The 18495-nt window shown below is 37.2% G+C and overlaps 2 protein-coding genes across 2 annotated transcripts in view; both read right to left on the bottom strand.

Annotated features, from left to right (window-relative positions):
• Positions 1-8615, bottom strand: part of KDM3B (lysine demethylase 3B) — a 28737-nt gene extending 20122 nt beyond the window's left edge. The window contains exons 1-6 of the mRNA XM_072401085.1: positions 8144-8615; positions 3688-3855; positions 2371-2484; positions 2177-2285; positions 1128-1252; positions 362-436 (exon numbers count right to left, since the gene is read on the bottom strand). Coding sequence (XP_072257186.1) covers positions 362-436; positions 1128-1252; positions 2177-2285; positions 2371-2484; positions 3688-3855; positions 8144-8311 — 759 coding nt within the window. The 5' untranslated portion in view covers positions 8312-8615. The remainder of the gene's footprint in view (positions 1-361; positions 437-1127; positions 1253-2176; positions 2286-2370; positions 2485-3687; positions 3856-8143) is intronic.
• Positions 8616-11820: 3205 nt separating this feature from the next.
• LOC140323754 (C-terminal-binding protein 2) overlaps positions 11821-18495 on the bottom strand; it is a gene marked incomplete in the record, with an annotated part of 16489 nt that continues 9814 nt past the window's right edge. Inside the window, 1 exon segment of the mRNA XM_072401086.1 lies at positions 11821-17927. Within this exon segment, the coding sequence (XP_072257187.1) occupies positions 17765-17927 (163 nt within the window).

Genomic DNA, 18495 nt, shown 5'->3' with positions numbered 1-18495 from the left:
TGCTGGGTTTCCTCCTTTTTAGTACTCTGCCAGGCCTTTACTGCAGCGGCTTTCAGTTGCTGTTTGTTTGTGGGCCTTTCTGTCACATGAACCCCTAGCAACCTCTGTAGGAACCTTGGGATTCCACGGAATGCTGGTTTAGTGTAGGAAGTCATCTTGGAAAAGTGTTTCAAACCAAAGTGCTATTGTGCTAAGGAATGTGCTTCACTGAGAAAATCAGATTTTATTTTAAGTTTTGTTACCTCTGCAAGATATTGTTGCACTCTCATCTAATAATGTTGGTTTATGGGATATATGAAGAAATGAGCACACTGAACACAAAACAAAATAAAGCAAAAACTGTAAAGATAAAGAAAATTACCTCAGGTTCTAGGACTGATTCGTCAACAAGCACCACGTGTACTAATTTTGGATCAATCATTACAGTTTCACCTCCCTGTGAACATTAAAATATAACATTTCATCATAAGTACATCAATCATTTTATGAGTAAAAAATCAGACTTAAAGAGGACAGCTTTCTACAGAACATACAAATTACAGGAGGAGGGTTTTAGCGTTTCTGGTGTAGGGGGAGAAAGATGGAATTTTTTTATTCAAGTATCTTGAATTGGAACAGTTGATAAGCTCCAATCCTGTTTGTTTTTTGCAGCTGCTTTATAGAAGGTAGACATTTCAATTCAGATACTTTTTGCATCAAAAAATGTAACTAAGGTAACTTAGTTTTGTCAATTGCAATAGCTAATTGGTTTAGGTTTAACTATGTTTAAAAAGCAAACCTACACAACAAACTATAGGTTTTAATTAGGAAACCACCTAGTAATATATATAAAATGTAACTTTTTAAAGTATGCTACCAAAACAAAATCAAGTTTGCCCCCCAAAAATGTTGTACTATTAAGCAGTAAAAAAAAGTTTTTTTTTAAATGTGCAGCTGAAGCCACACAATATTACAGGGACCATTTTGCTTTAGTTGATCCTGGTCAATGGTCAACTAGAGCAAAGTGAGAGTTAGGGCATTACTAAGATAATTTAGGCGAACACTTGATTGTTGGGGTGAAGCACAAAGTGTTCAAATTGAATGTCATAATTAGAGAAGATTTATTTTTTAGAAATGTATATACATACCTCACTCATTGTGACATTTATTATACGGCTGATGGGATCTTGATGGGTCACTAGACCATAAACCCAGTCAACATCTTCATCTGGCCTGAACACTTTAACTTCCTGACCTTGAATACTGCAAATACCTATATAATAAAAAAGAAATGCACATATTATTACTGCTGAAAGTATATTGAACTCGATTTATTAAAGTTCTCCAAGACTGTAAAAGATAGACTGTCATGGGAGAACATGGATTTCTTAAAAATCATTTGCTACTTGTTGCCAAATGGTTTTAATCCTGGACCAGATCCATTTCAGATGTGCTGTGTCACACAGGTTTACCCATGATTATCTATCTTCTCCAGTCTTGGAAAGCTTTAATAAAACATAAAATCTATTTCAGACAATAAAACAGTCACCAAAAACAAAACTGCAAGATCAAAACTAAAAAGTCACACTTTTAGCCACATGTGAACATATACAATTGTGTAAGGGTACATTTGCCAGTAGGAATGTTGGAAGAAGGAAAGAGCAGGTACATAAGGACTAAGGAATACTGAACATAAATCAGAAGATATACAACTTGTCATTGCTGAATTCTCTGTTTCAAATTACTAGGCTGTCATGCTAACCCAAATGATTTATTAATCTCCAGAACAAGCAATCAGATGAGAAATTTTGACTTGCATGCTTGTTTCGGGTCAGTAACTCACAGTACTGGGGCCAAGATTTTTAAGATGGTTTTCTTGTAGTCTCTGGCAATTTTGTTGCATTTCAATTTTAATTGTGACTGTAATTGAGCCACAAATGTAGTTTGGGCTTTGTCCTCCATACATATCAAAATAAATGCATAGTGAATATGAATTTATGTAAATAATCCCTTAGTATTGTTCTGAAAAGCTTTGGATGTATTTTTATTACTTAATACAGGGTTGCTTTAGGTTCCAATTAATGTTGTTATTCAGCTAAACCTTCAATATTGTAATAATAAATAAATTTAATCTGTAATCATTAATATGCATGGTATTCATATAGCACCCATTTTTAATTTAACAGCATTATTCCACCTCGTAAAATGATCTCTTGTATTTTCCTTGAATTTATCACGTCAGTTACAGCATCCCTGAGAAAAGGTTGCTCCTTTAAAACCAGTTTGTGGCTGTCTACTCCCATCTGCTGGAAATTGGAAGAAAAACACAGTCATTTTTTTGCAGAGACTCCTTTTTATGAAATCATTTTACCTCACTTTGTAAAGAGTTACCTGATAAAGACGAAGTGTGCTGGCATCTGGAAGAAAATGCAATATTTCTTCTAGGAGAAATTCAATAGGGACCAGCGTTCCGAGTCCTAACTTATCCACTAAAGTTGTGAACGTCTGCAATTTTGAAAATAGCTTGTGTTAGATTTAAATTTTTTAAAATTCCATAATTTTTCTTTTTATAAATGTATGTTCCTACTCTCATTTACTGCTTTTCTTTGTACTCCAACTCACACCATAATAACTGACTCAAAGGCTGACTAGCAAGAACACTTATATCCAACATTAATTTAATGACAAGGAGCACATATTGCAGAATTACTTTAGCAGTAAAAAAAACTTTACAGCATTTTTATTTATAGGAAATTGTTCCTTACATCAGTTATCGAAATTAAAAAAAAAAAAAAAAAAAACTCGAAGAACTACAAAGAGCTTTCCTAACTGTTAAAGAGCAATAAAGCACAAACCAAGGGAGTCTATTTATTTATTAAGTATGAATATGATATTGAGCAATATTCTATGGAATCTCCAAGGTCCATGTATTTTAAATGGGAGGGACTAATTCACCACAAGAGAATTTTGTTCACATGTGCTGGGAGATTGTTGTGTGTTTACTTTTTTCTCAGGCCAGTACCTGTACCTCTTAGGAGACACTACATGATATGGTATAGGGAATAAATAGGGTGGAAATAAGCAGTACTGCTACCACTTACTGCCACCAGCTATTGAACATGGCTGGATCGATCATGAGGCAGATGTGAACCTGTCCTGAAATTCCCCTTCTAAAAAATCTATAAATACATTGAGGTAAAAACTGAAGGAAAAAAAAAAAAGACGGGGTTTGTAGGCCAATGTTTTCATTCGTGATAGTTATATATTTGTATAAGTGATCAAATACAATGCCAGTCAACAAAATATGTATGGCTTCCAGACCATTATGTGATTATGGGGTGGAGTTTGCCAAGCTTTACATACGATCAACTAGCGTTTAGTATTGAACCCTTGTAGTCTTTATACCCGATACATTTCACCAATTTAGGGAAATTTACTTTTACCCTCTTGTGTCTACATTTACATTGTGATAATGACTCAACACATTGATGCTTTCTGATGACACTAAATAGCCCCATAATTTATTACCATTGTACTAACTCACTCTGCAAGAATTTACGGTGACACCTTAGCCCAAAATAATTTTTGTATATTTTAAGGTTTCTGTTGGGGAGATATTTCCTCAGTTACTGTCTTGTTAATCACTACACCATGATAATAGGGTTTTTCTTTGTGTGTTTTTTTATAACTTAGAATACATTAACATACCAGAGCAGGCCAATGCGTGGGGCAAATGCGGGTCGCTTGGATAACAATAGGTTCCTTTCTTGGTGACCACACTAGTGGCCCTTCCAGTAAAATTACCAAGACATCTTCTCCATGAACTTGTACCCATGAAGGGGTCCTAGAACTTTTTTCATCAAATTCCACATACACCTGAAAGAAATAACTTGTTATTATCATAAGGTATTAACATAAAAAAGAAATAAAGGAACTGTGATATTTAACTTACAAAGCACTGTGTTACAATTTGTGGTATGAATTCAACCCACCCATAACTATAGAAAAACATAGCAGAAATAAGGATTTTGTATGCAGAAAAATATCAAGTAGAACTATACTTCAAAATCTGTTAGGAAAAGGATTTTATTGCAGAATGCTATGAGCTATGTGAAATATTTATGAGACAGGGAATGTGACTTTCACCAAAGAAACACTGGTGGTAAATAACTCACTATCATTAAAACTCCATGTACCTGTAAGATTTACCTCCAGTGAATGTTTAATGAATGTCAGAAATGATTCCTATAAGCCTGTTACTAAACTGCATTAAAATGTCAACTGACCAGTGCGCTATCTTTTGTGCTCTTGTACCAGGATGATGTTATATGTGCACATCATTTACATGAAAGCAGCCAGCTAAACAAGGTGGCGGACCACACTGAAAGACTGGATGAAATGGGTGAAAGAGAGCTGAGGACTTTATTTGAGCTTTTAATCCTGGTAAATGTAACAATAGACTTTCAATTCTTGTACAAAGCCAAGATCTAAAAAACACATAAATTGTGGCTTGTAAAATTTTTATAGGAAAACTAGACTGAAATGTGGACAAGTTTCAAAAAATGTAAGCTGCCTGGCTGTAATGCCGATTGAATTTCATCAGTACTTTGAGTCATAAACCCAGAATCTTTACATCCACCATAAAGCAGGTCTAAATATTAAAACAACCACATCAGTCTCAGGCAACGTTGTACCCCTAAGAACATACTAAACAAACACAAATACTTGATATAGCAGCAAAAAAAAAGGGTTATTTGGGTAATAAAATGGAAATCTTACTTAGAGCAGAGCTGATGTTTGCTTTTACTTTTTTTTACTTTTAATGACATATAACACTTTAGTTCTCTTCTGTTAAAAACGTCTATTGTCAGCCCTTTTTTGTGACTCCAAACTCAGAAAACCTTTCCTGGTTTATGCATCCCTCACTTAATCGCCATGCTAATAACAATTTTAAATTGTTTCCTTTTTCATGATATACCTTAACATCTCTATAAAAAATGTTGGCAAATCATAGTTGGTAGGAAGGGCCATCAAAGTGCTTTACAGAGCCCACAGTTCCGATGTAAACAATGGTCTGAATATTTTGAGTTGTTAAGCAAACACCAAAATTCCTTAATGGGTAAGTGACAGCCTGAAACAGTAGGAATTCCTAAGCTCACTGCATTAGGTAAGACATATATGATGTGGAGCCTTTATGAATAAAAGAACTAAAAACAAATAGAAGGGGTGGGCCAGGGACAGTAACGCTTGGGAACCGGGTTGGATGATTGATGTTGGACATCTTTCAGCAGAGAAGTGAAATGTTCTTTAGGACAGGACAGTTTTAATGTACACTGTGAGAAGCTGACTGTGTGCAGTGAAATCAGAGTACAGGAAAGGATCCGATACAACTGTGCAAGACTGAGGATAAGTTTAACTTTAAGGTATTCTGTACAGAATGGTGGAACTGGAAGCAATGTCAAACTTTTACTGCTGTGTCCTCACTGGGATGATTCACTAGAAAGTGAATACACACTTATTTCCTTTCAGTTTCAAGAGATTCCACTTCCTGCTGTGTTTCAGGGACAGAAAGTGAAAAAGAAAACTTTCCAGTGGTGCACAGACAAAATAAAAATTCAAAACTAAAGCCAATATACACTTTGAGATTGGGTTGATGATACAATCTAACATAAAGATGATCACTATAAAAAAAATGTGTATGGCACATACTGGCTGTCCAGATGTGATGCCAGAGAGAGGGGACTGTCTTGTGTGGGTACATTTGCAGTGTTGCATTACGAATATGGAAAGAAAGAAAGACAGGGTTTGCGGCCGTGGTTTTAGAAAACAAATTATGTATGTATGCTTAGATTCCTATATAAATAAACATCACATGAAGATACCCCAGCCCATTACATCTTGGGTTCAACACTCTATACATTAAGTCAATTGTGATTTTTTTAGATGCGCCTTTAAGTCTTTTTACCCGACGCATTTCGCCAGTATAGGCTTCCTCAGGGGTATGTGGTAACGACATTGTCATTACCACTAAGGAAGCCTATACTAGCGAAACTGCTTGGGTATCTTCATGTGATGTTTGTTTATTTATGTATGAATCTAATCATAAATACATAATTACGGTTTTCTAAAACCACGGCCGCAAACCCCATCTTTCTTTAATTTCTTATTTGTTATGAACTTTTCCAGTGGTGGCCATACGTATATTTCTAGAAGTGAGGGATAGGAGGGACAATCTGCTTTTCTTATAATGTTGCTATATACTTGTATATAAAAAGCCCTAAGACACTATAGTGTTACTACTACAAACGTTTTCTGTTCCCTAAAATGCTATATATTATTTTAAGCAGAGGCAATGTTTCACAATTCATGAAATTCTATAGTTCAGGCAAATATTGTTACCCCTCTTTTCCCTTCCACCATTCATATTTTTTGTAATAAATATATATTCCCAGAGATCAGCTTTATTTATTCATTTACAAAATATGTGGCTGTAGTTGGCTTCAACATTCGAGGTACAAACCCTAAAAAAGTATGCAGCCAGTGTTAAAGATATGATCACCCTATATATTATGTACATGTGACCATATTGTCAATTCACAGTAGCATTACACACGCTGGAATTCCTGTTTGCTATGTTCATATTCACAAAAGGTTTTATAACACACGCTGAATTTACTGCATGTGCACTGCATTTCTAGTACGCAGTACATTTCCAATAGTAAATCATGAGAATAAATCTTGATTCACAAGAAACAGAGGCTTTTAAAAGCAAATTATTTATTCCGTAGATAAATTTATTTTGAAGGCAAAAATTTTTTGACACCCAATACAATATTTATTCCTGTGAATTAAGCATTTTAATGTGAAAATATTTTCAAACATACATATGTAAAACAACTTGTGCTGCTTTGTGAAATGACGATTCCATCTTGATGGAATTCAGATATGAATTGCTTTTCATTATATATTGGATCAATTACAGGAAGTCTGTATGTAAAGCCACAAAGATAAGGCCCTTACATTTGGGATAGTAGGCACAGAAATAAATGTCCCCATGAAGACTTCCCCTTAATTCTCTCTAATTATCTGGTTTGCTGATTGGAGAGCTCTGTCTAGCTTTCACTCAGTGGGGTGGATGGAACATCAAAACTCTGCAGAGAGGCTGCTGCTTCCACAGACTGCACTGTTACAGCATGGTTGGATCAGCGGCTGGCACTTTGGAACAAAACAGTTCCAGGTTCAAAGCTATCTGCATAGATTTCGAATATTTGCCCCTTGATGCCATGGGTTTCCTCCCAGGTTTCCAGTTAGGTTAATCCTTTCCCCTGGTGCTGTGTTGGTGACATGACCATGATAGGGACATTAGATTGTGAGCCCCTCTGAGAGACAATTAGTGCTATGTAACATGGTGGCACTATATAAGTAAAAGTTATTAATATTAATGCTAGCGGTGGACAGGATTTTCTAAATTAAAAAGTGTAAGACGTTTTGTTTTGCTGCACCTATATTGTATTTACAGGGGCAGTGAATTGTATTGGGTGACACACAGATATGCCCACTACAGCACACATACCCTCCATAATGCCCATTACCACCACTGCACATCACCCCTCCCAGGCTCTGAGCTCTCTGATTGGTCAGGCTGTGACTGGGGACACATGACGCTGTGTATATCTATACAATCCAGGGATCACAGCGCTGGGGACACCGCTCTGTCTATCAGGTCATCCCAGCCCTGGGAAAAGTCATGCAGACATCTCTGGGGGGCCAGAGAAGTTGTCAGCAAATGCTGGTGGGTTATAAAACAAAGTGAGAGAACTCCAGCCATGTTTGTGGTCCTCATACATATTTATATATATATGTGCCCTGTGATGGGAGATATAATGTATATTGTGGGGTGTCTCCCGGGCTGTGCAGAGATAAGTTTGCAGTCAGCACATGCTGTGTGTGTACACATTGTTGATATAGTGGAGGTTTGTTCCCTGTGTATGGGGGGAGGGCTACATTTCATACACAGCTCTCCGTGTGATGTGAGCGGGAGGCGGCACGGTATGTTTACACGGGGTGGGGGGAGGGGCACCGGATTGGGGCCGGACTCGGGGCCTAGGCGGGACACTCCCGACTAACACAGAGCACAGTCCTCAGGTACGGAGTGGCCACTTACCGCCAGCTCCTCGGGCGCCGCTCCCTTCAGGCCCCGCACGGTTCCGCCCTCCCAGGCCCGCTTCCCCAGCGGGATAGAGGGGTCACCCGGAACTCCCTCCCGTCCGCAAGAGCTCTCGTCAAAAAGAAGCTTCAGCCGCTTCCCTACTGGAGATACCGGGGCCGCCATTGTCCAGGGCCGCTCTCCACACGGTACACGGAGCGATCACCGGACGTGAAAGGAGCCAGGCCTCTGCAGCACCCGCGGAGACAGCGCGTTACACAACAACGCCGCCCTGCGGCTGGAAGCGCGGTGTCAGGAGTCAACAGCGCCCCCTGTGACGAGGAGGAGGATCGCGGCCTGAACAATACACTAAACACCCCTCTGTCTTGTATACTTCAGATGCTTTTCAATGTTAATGAGCGCCCCCTGGTGGAAGGGATCCCAAACATTACAGGGAGTGCAACTGCAGAGTATATAAAACGTGGCTGTGAACTATAGCGCCCTCTTGTGTTTCGGAGTAAATTTGCAGGTCATACTGCGCATAGAAACAACGCGATTGGTTGACGTCAGTTGAGAAGCCATTTTTAGAAAGAGGTTGAGGTTCCTATTGGCTGACTGATGACAGATTGGCTTCAATGGGAGATGAAGGAACCATCTAGATCTACTAGATTCCTTTGAAAGGTTTTATAGCAATGAACATCCACATGGGAATTTAATAAAATATTTCAAATTGAGCTATATATTAGACTAATAAAAACACATGGAGATTGGAAAATGCAACAAGACAGTAAGCAATGCCAATGGTTAGTGAAGTGGTGTAATGGGGATGAGGGGCTGCTGAAGAGCAGGAAATAGAAGCTGGGCCAAGGTTGGGTATATAGAAGAAATATAAACTATATATAATATAGGATCTGTGACCTCCCAACTGGCCTAGGGGCTTAATCAGGTCAAGCTCTTCGGGGCAGGGTCCTCTCCTCCTGTATCACTGTCTGTATTAGTCTGTCATTTGCAACCCCTATTTAATGTACAGCGCTGCGTAATATGTTGGCGCTATATAAATCCTGTTTAATAATAATAATGATTAACACTGGTGGAGGATGAGTTCAACAATGGACCCCCGGACTGGTTACGGTTAGATCAGTGTACAAACTTAAATTTAGGACAATATTCTCTCACTTATCCTAGGCAGTACCGATGTTCCTGACAGACTTGTAAGTAAGTTGACAAGTGCACATTCCACAATTTTACAACATATAACATAAATAATTCAAAAAATATTACCATCTATGATACAAAATGGTACTGTATACAACCCTGTATTATACACACAATAGTACACAGGATGTGGTAGAACAGACATTAGTGGTGGCCAAATGTCACCCCAATGCACAGGTACAGTACAGTTACCTGCAGACATGTTCCAGGTCCTGTCAATCCCATCAAACACGTATAGCATGAAGAAGAAAAAAAATACTGATCTTCACAATATAAACTCCAAGGCTTCTCAACTTTATTCGTCACAGATGAATTGTTACTATCACCAACTCGGCAAACTTTGAGGCATTTCTGTCAGTTTAGTTGGGCTGTGGATTGCCACGCTCCCCTTGTGACATTTGGGATTTTGGAATGAAATTCTGCATTCTTTTCTTTACATAGTTTCATAGTAGGTTAGGTTGAAAAAAGACATAAGTCCATCAAGTTCAACCACTAAGGAAATAAACATATCCTAGATATTAAACCCTATGGACGTAATTGGTCCAGAGGAAGGCAAAAAAAACCCTGGTACAATTTGCTTCAATAGGGGAAAAAAAATTCTTACTTGATTCCATGAGGCAGTCGGATGTTCCCTGGATCAATGGTCACTGTTATTTTTACTTTAAAGCCTTAATACCCAGTTATATTCTGTGCTTCTAGAAAAAACATCCACAACTTTTCCTTAAAACAATCTATAGTAGTTGCTGAAACTACTTCCCAAGGGTCCAGATTCCACATTTTCACAGACCTTACAGTGAAGAATCCCTTCCTTATCCGGAGCTTAAACTTCTTTTCCTCCAGACTCAAAGAGTGCCCTCTTGTAATGATCTCAAAGTGAATAATGGGGAACAGAGTTATCTATATGGACCATTTATATATTTATACAGAGTGATCATATCCCCCCCTTAAATGTCTCTTCTCAAGGGAGGATAGATTCAGTTCAGCTAATCTCTCCTCATAGCTGAGCTCCTCCATTCCATTTATTAGTTTAGTCACCCTTCGCTGCACTCTTTACACTGCATATGTACAGTAGTCACTAACAGATGTGTTTGGCTTTAAAAGATTGGTTATGGTTTGCTATGTTGTAGTGCACTGGCAAATATCTAAACTGAATGGCTCAACCTGTTTAAGTGAAGCTGGGTGATCCAGACCTTGAATGGATTTCCTAAAAGTAATTTGCTACTTGTTAGCAAATGTTTTGAATCCTGGGACAGATCCACCCTGGGTTTGCTGGATCTCCCAGCTTCACTGAAAAAAGTGTATCCTCTGCAGCCTTGGAAAGCTTTAATAAATCAGGTCTTGTGTGTGAAGGGGGCTTAAGGAGAAGACAACTAAGATTTTCCCCAAATCCCTCATAAGCCCTGGGAAATATATGTACCAAAGGCAATCTACCTTATATTAGAAATACATATTTTTAAACAACCAAAAAAATACACCGACCATTTAAAATTAAATAAAAATCTAAACTCATAAGGACACAGGGTTGGCTGTCTGATGAGATTCCGTGAACTGCATGCTGTCCAGTGTTTGTTCATGGTTCAAGGGACACCTAGCAATCTCTGGAGGAACTCTGAGAAACTCTGCATTAGTTGATTCGTGAATGATCAGGAATTATCGATGTGAGGCCATTTATACATTTATCTGTTGGATGAAAGTTCTTTACACATAATAGTATGCTATATGATTTGCAGAACACATTTTCCATACACAGAGCAAGTGTCTTTTTGCAGGATGCTGGAAAAAAATAGACATTTTATGTATAATTTAAGTTCATATACCTTTCATAACTATAACCTTCATAAAGTTTTGGGAGAAGTTTGTCACCTTGATTGGGCATGCATGCCAAAGTTCATTCATTTCAGCATTGAGGTATGGGAAAAGTGTACACCGTACAAGGAAACGATGAAAATACTATAAGTTTCAGGTTTTTGAACTTGGACTGAACATATTTTATTACACATTCACTGGCCATTTAAAGGGGACAGGAAAAATAATATCAGAGCTGCAATATAAAACAAATAAGGGTTTAGTAACACTACTGACAGCAGCCTAATTTTGCAAACATAATTATGTTTTTTACATTTTGGGTGTGATACTTATTACTTGTGACAAGTCTATATTATTTTTGCAATGTATATTAGTGTATGCTATGGGCATGTTTTACTGCAGAAAATTTAAGATTGAATAGTTTAGCACTGTGATCTACAAATGATAAAGGAAACAGAAAATTAGAACAAGCCAGTCATGTGACCTGTCAAAATTATGTGACTGACTTTTATTCTAATTCTAGATATCTCCAATCAGTGTTCTCACTGCTGCATTAGAAATTTAAAACTAAATTTGAAGCAGACAGCTTTATTGCAGAAGGGAGAGAGATATCAGATATTCCCTTTCTTACATACTGGCACAGTTTTTACAAGAAGCATCTTACAGACAAGACATTGGTTGTAGGACTTTATTAAAATATTATAGAGAAATGATTAGGAGACAAAACTATCCTCTAACAAATCATTTTCTAAGTACTATAAGTGAAAAATTAAAGTATTTGCAGTCAGACAAATTAAAATAAAAAAAGAAAAAAAAAAACAATGAAAATACAGAACACTTGTTTACAGACAGCTTTTCAATGTTTCACAGTTTTAGCTATCCAGCTGAAAAAAGGCATATTGTTCATCGTCTACAAAAATATATTTCTGACACTCCGAGTAATTTATAAAAAGCTGGTCAGCTGTGCATAACCTGTAACAAACCAACACAAGATTGACCACAAAACACTGCACCTTTAGGACACAGGGTCACATCTCAGCTCAGTCCATGCGGGGTTAATACAAGATCACCCATTGCAGATGTAGGGCCACTGTACAGGGAGACATACGCTCTAATATCCTCTACATGCAGTTTGGGACATTACCTATACAGGAAAAAATTAGACTTCAGAAGACTTCAGAAGGATTTTTTACCCTCTTCAATCCCATATCACATGGGAAGTTTTGGGGAAAATAATGAAAAATAAAAGCATCCCACAAAATTAGGGAGAATCAAACCAATTAAATTACCATAATGCAAGGAGTTAAAGCTATTAGTCAAATATTAAATGCATGGCCTGTATTCACAGATTATCAACAAGGGCCCTCTGCTTATCTACACAAGCTCTTTTGTGGTAACCAGAACTTATGAACCCCTAGTCATCCACAAAATCTTGAATGGGAGAAAAAGAAACCTGCTATGTGCATGTCATACTGAGACGCAGAAAGTCTTGCATTGAGCTGATTTATGAAGCTGGTTTTAAAACAGTATAAAAAAAGGCTCCTTTTAAAGGAGAGCGGATAAAATACATGTTATATCACAGGATTCACGAGGAGATTATATTCTGTGTGCTGGGAGGCTGTCAGAAAAAATTAATAAAAAAAAAACCCTTAAGACTTTGGTGAGCTGCTTCCCAGACATCCCAGTTAGAAATGATTACATCCGCACTACCAAACTGCACCAACCTTTTCCTCTACTTTGTATATATTGTGCTCTGCATTGTTATAAGGACCCAACTCTTCCCTAATGAGTAGGGTAGGGATTACAACCCATTTCCCGCTGCATACCAATGCCATATAGTTTACTTTGCTTTAACAGGCATCACACTTATTTAGATTTAGCACACCTGCACAGACGAATTGACATCAGATAATTCAAACATGATGATATTCAGCCCAACAAAATGTACATGCAACTTGCTGAAATGTTTCAACCAACACAAAAAAATACAGTCAATTTCCAAGGTATTTTAAAATAAGTGATGACTTCTTGTTCCCCCAACTTTTGTAACTGGGACTTGTAGACAAAAATTGATTGAATGACCAAACATAATGATGTCTATAAAGAAAATATGGATTGCATGGTTTCATATGAGATCTGTCAGAACAGTAAACAGTCCTAGCAAATCTTTGGACTGGCATGAAGGACTCTTTATACTGCTATATTATAGATGTAAAAGTGAAATCTTCTTTAAAGCCCAATTGAATTTTCATTTCTAAATTATTTTAAATACAGTAAAAGTGTTACATTGACATTATACTAACAGTGGCCTAACAGATAACAGCCACAGCACACGTAGAGCTCATCGAAAAGAAGGACTTTTGTGTCTTGTGTGAAAGCAAAGGCCTTCTTTGCAAATGCCCAACCTGCTCGCTGTTGGTTCAAACCAATAACACTGCTATCAGCAAAATGCACTGCTTTTCTCTGACTGGAGAGCTCTAGATTTCACACTTATTTATAATCTGTACTGCTTTCCCCAGAACAAGGGTTGTTCTCCTTGACATGCCGGCATTAAAACAGGCTTTTTTTCTCAGGACGTGGCTGCTTTCTAAACAAAACACTTTTGTTTAACTGCACCATGAGTGCATTTAATATTAAACTTCCTATTGGGCTTTAATAAAAAGTAAATTTATATTTTAGAACATTGTAAACCACCAAGAACCACCAGTATAAAACGTTTATGTATGGAAAACTTTTTCTCTACGTGTCTAACACACATACATAATTTCAGAAAAAATGCCAACACAAGTTCTCACCAGACAGTTTAGGAAGCTTTAGATGGAAATGAAGACAGCATATGTGATAATAGAAAAAAAATGATTGAATGTACTGCATACTTTTTATACTTAAAAATAAGAAAATAAAGTGGTGTCAAATACTATCACATGGTCTTAAAAGGCATAATGTAGGTTGTTTAAATTCAATTATTCAAGGACAAGTTCACAGGCTTGAACAGGAAAAGCACTGTATATATTTTGATTGTTAAAGCACAGTATATCATGCCCACTCTCCTTGTTAAATAAAAAGGAACCACCATGCTTACAATAATTAGATTTACCCCATGCAAGCTTATTTTCAATTAGCCCCAAATACCAAATTCGATTAGAACTAATTTAGTTATCAGGTTACTTAGTAACTAACCAAGAAAATTAATAGGTTTGTTAAGGTATTGTTCAACTTAACAGAATCAATCTGTTAAAATAAAAAAAAAATGGAAAAGGGGTTAACAGGTTATGATTTTTTGTTTCTTTTTTTCCCTAATAAAACAAAACAAGTCATTGTAAAACAGGCTTACAGCTTAAATCCTACTGCATACAAAAAAAAAAAAGTGTTTTACAGGCTATATTGACAGAAACCGCTACACTGGACATAAACAAATTAAAAAACAAAACATTAAAAACATACCAGAAGTCTCCAAGTCTGTCCTGCCTAATGTTACAATGTAATACTATATTTTGAATTGTAAATTCTTCAAAATTGTGGATTGAGGTTAAAGAGAAAAAAAAAGTCATTTTAAAAACATAACTGGACTCTTCAACTAAGCCTGCCAACAGGTAAAATGTTCGGAGATTTGTTACAGGAACTTTAACGTGAACAATTTAGTTTTCATTTACTCAGGACACATTGTGGAGGCATTTTTTAGAAGATACATGTAAAATACTGGGGAGCACTGCAGTCAGAAATGTGTTAAATTATGTGATTTGCTTTAATTATGTCAAGCCCAACAAGATATGTAAAAGTACTTTATAAAAACTCAAAGTGAAATTTCTGCCAATTTTTTTTTACAACTGTGGAAAATAACATTTTAAGCATGTACACATAGAAGAGGTATTTTTTCACCGATGGTGCTCATAACTGAACAAAGATTGAACCCAGATTACCCAGATGTGTGGATGAAATTTGAGGTAATTTATATATCTACATTATTCAAAGGCTCCACTACAAAGTAGATGGAAGTCTGCTGGAGAAACAAGCATGATATCTAGAAATTCACAGAAAGCACTTGGTACTGCACAAATGACTTCCTGTTCACACCCTTGTCTCATGCTCTCAATAACCCATGACATGCACACTTTATGCAGATTTGACACAACCATGCTTGCTTGTTAAAAAACCTTGGCCAACTTGGGGAATATTTAAATCTACACAGGTATCTGTATATTTAAACAATAATCTACATTTTATGCATTTCAAAGTGTGAAAAACCATTTAAATATAACTAATATTTTTTGATCCAAGCCACATGCCAGCTTGTGCTGAGAAATAATATTTAAACATCAGCGATAATATAAATCAGACAATATCACCATGTCCTAATGCTTTTGATGTGTACGAGAAATTGCGTAATGCGGGAAAGAATCAGATTGTTATTTGAAGAGACTGAGAAGGACACCAATTTGGACCACCATTTATAAGTCTTAAAATAATAAATACATTTTCAGTAACCAAGGAATCAAACTCTACACCAATGCCAGTGAATAACAAAAATTGCTATTTTATAGAAACAAACACATTGCTTTTTCACCTGGCCAGGACAATAGAGGGCCCAGATGCACTGCGACACTATTTACACTGGGTTAAGGCAACTCATTTGTGCCCTGAGGCTAGGGCCACACTGGAAATAAAACCTCTTAGCTTGTTGGCAGTTATCTACTTAACATCACATCGATTTAAGTTTGCCAAAAAGGAAGGATGCAGATATCTAAACTCAACAATCTATTGGAGCTTGCTAGTTCTTTATTTTCAAAACATTTGCCTTTTCAATATTGTGGTCACATCTCAAGAATGCGACACAAAGCACTGGAAGTTGTACATGACATTTGCCTTCAGCATGTTTCATGTGCACCAACACACACTCCCCACTGTATAGGAAATAATGTTACATGCACAGCATGTGCATGCCGGAAGCACATATTGTCCATATACACATAGCGAGAAAACAAGGAAGGAAACAAGTGGCAGAAGTCAAAATGGCAGTGCAAAATAGAGGAGGCCAGAAAGAAACTTTTAGATCAGTCCGGCTTGGATAAGTCACATCTAAACATTGCCATCAGCGCTTTTAGCATTGGTAATATGTGGACGTTTCTCTTGAATATTGTGACTGAAGTAGTATTTTTATGTTTTTTTTTTTTTTAATACAGTTTCTAACTGGAGATCATACCATTAACATACTTCCTGTCTATTAATTTGACAATACTCGGTCACTGAAATGCATTCACAATAAAGGAGAAAGGAAGAGCCCCCCATACCATAGGAGAAGGCGATATACTGTTCCAACACATTTTGGATAACATTGATTGGGATGACACTGCCAATGCACAAAACAGTGTTGGATTTACATGACCAAAAGGTAGCAAATAAGATTGTTTTTTTTTTTACATATACATTAAATGTATCAATTGAATTGCCAGCGTACCCCTTAGTCAATGTACTGACAGCGATATAGTTTGTTTCTCCAGCAGGGCTCCCTGCCTCACTTCTGTACAGCAAGAGGAGTATGAGCCAAGGGACGGGATTACTACAATATCTATAAAGCCAGTCACACAAAATCAAATAAATGCTGTGCATATAACTTTATATTTTGCAGTAAACAAGAACCTTAAAATGTGTGGAGAAAAAAAAAAAAAAAAAAAAAAAAAAAAAAGATATTGGGATGTTGCCCTTCTAAGATGTCTGAGCAACTGTGAATTTTTTTTTCCAGATAAGCTACAGGTGACAAATTGTCTTAAAACAATGTTGTTGTTTTATAAACAATTACTCTTAGTACATCAAATACGTTTAATGATGTAGAACAACTGAATTAATGCCCATGCTCAACATAAAAAAATCATAAGACTTTTAGCTGGTGTGCAAATAAAACACCAATTATGATCCAGTTACTGTTCCCTTCCACACAGAGATAGTAACAAGGGCTTTTAGAACCCATTGTAGAAACTCTGCACATACAATCACTTCCATGGAATTTAATAATTATTTTAACAAATTTTATAATTTCTTGATGGAGAATAATCCTCTTGTAAAACAGATGATATAAACAGTCCCCTGCCTTACACAACCCTTGGGTAGGAAGGAGAGCAACAGACTACAAAAGAACGCATTACAAATCCTCCAAGCACTGAAGGGGTTAACATGCAGACACCTACTACTAATAAAAAATTTGGTGATGCCTCAGCTCCCTGAGACAACCGGGCATGTCTTGTACTAGAGGAAGCGGAAGAGATCAGCATACCCCAGCACACAGAAGCACAACCCACCCGTATCATATTTCACTTAAAACTAAATTAGTTAAAAAATAGATCTGTTGAAAGGCATTATCTAAAGGTTTCCAGACATTGGTAAGAACATTCTCCTTTCCGGTGTGAGGGGAGATGATACACCTCAGGGCTTGCAGCCTGATTCCATCAACCGGGTAAAGCTGCTGAAAAAACCTGGATTCCTGCCCTTGTCCCCCAATATTACACTGAGGGGGAAACAGAGCACAAATATGGGAGTGGTGGTTTTAAAAAAAAAATAATCAGAGAAAAACAAAAAGCATAACAAACAAAATAAACAAAGGAAACCAAACTAGGCGCAGTATTGCTACGGGTCAGTAGGAATCTCTCTGTCTGGGTCAGGTTTGGTGGTCTGTCCAGGTGATGGAGTGTGAGAAACAGTAGGGATTAACGGGTGTGAGGCAGCCACCAGACCTTCCACTGCAGCGGGGTGTCCTGGCGCAGCTACTCCCACAACTCCTGGGGGAAACCTGCAATGAGAAAACAAAATATGATTTTCGTGAAGACAGAGCTGCAAAACATGCCCCTTAAAAAAACTGCACAGCAGCAGTGATGAAATTCTAAAATAACTAGTCAATAATATCGGCTCATATCACACTAGCAACAATGTGCCAGTGTGCCATGTACCACTCTCCCAATATGCAAGGGAGGTTCTGTAGTGCTTTGGCTAGCTAGGGAGCAACTCCATTAGCTATGGTGTCCGATACAACTTGCCAGTTTTTGTTACAAGCTATTAATAGGCAGATTTCTCCATTTAACAAATATTCCCAAACAGATACTTTTACACTTAAAAAGAAATGTACATGCAACATCCATTTTATTAGGTAAGTCTCTGGGTGAAAATGCCAGAGGTTAGAACATCTGAGAAATATGCAGTAGCCACATAGTAATATTGTGTTATTATGGACCCAAATCCCTGAGTAATGTTTCCAAAATCTTGTTGAATCCATGTCAAAAAGAATTACTGAAGGCAAAGGGAGGTCCACTAATCCAGTACCGGCAAAGCAAACTAAATAAAATAGCCTTTGAGAGTGTGTG

This window comes from Pyxicephalus adspersus, chromosome 2 (assembly GCF_032062135.1).
Source record: "Pyxicephalus adspersus chromosome 2, UCB_Pads_2.0, whole genome shotgun sequence".
Lineage (NCBI taxonomy): Eukaryota > Metazoa > Chordata > Amphibia > Anura > Pyxicephalidae > Pyxicephalus > Pyxicephalus adspersus.
This window is presented reverse-complemented; position numbering and strand designations above follow the sequence as displayed.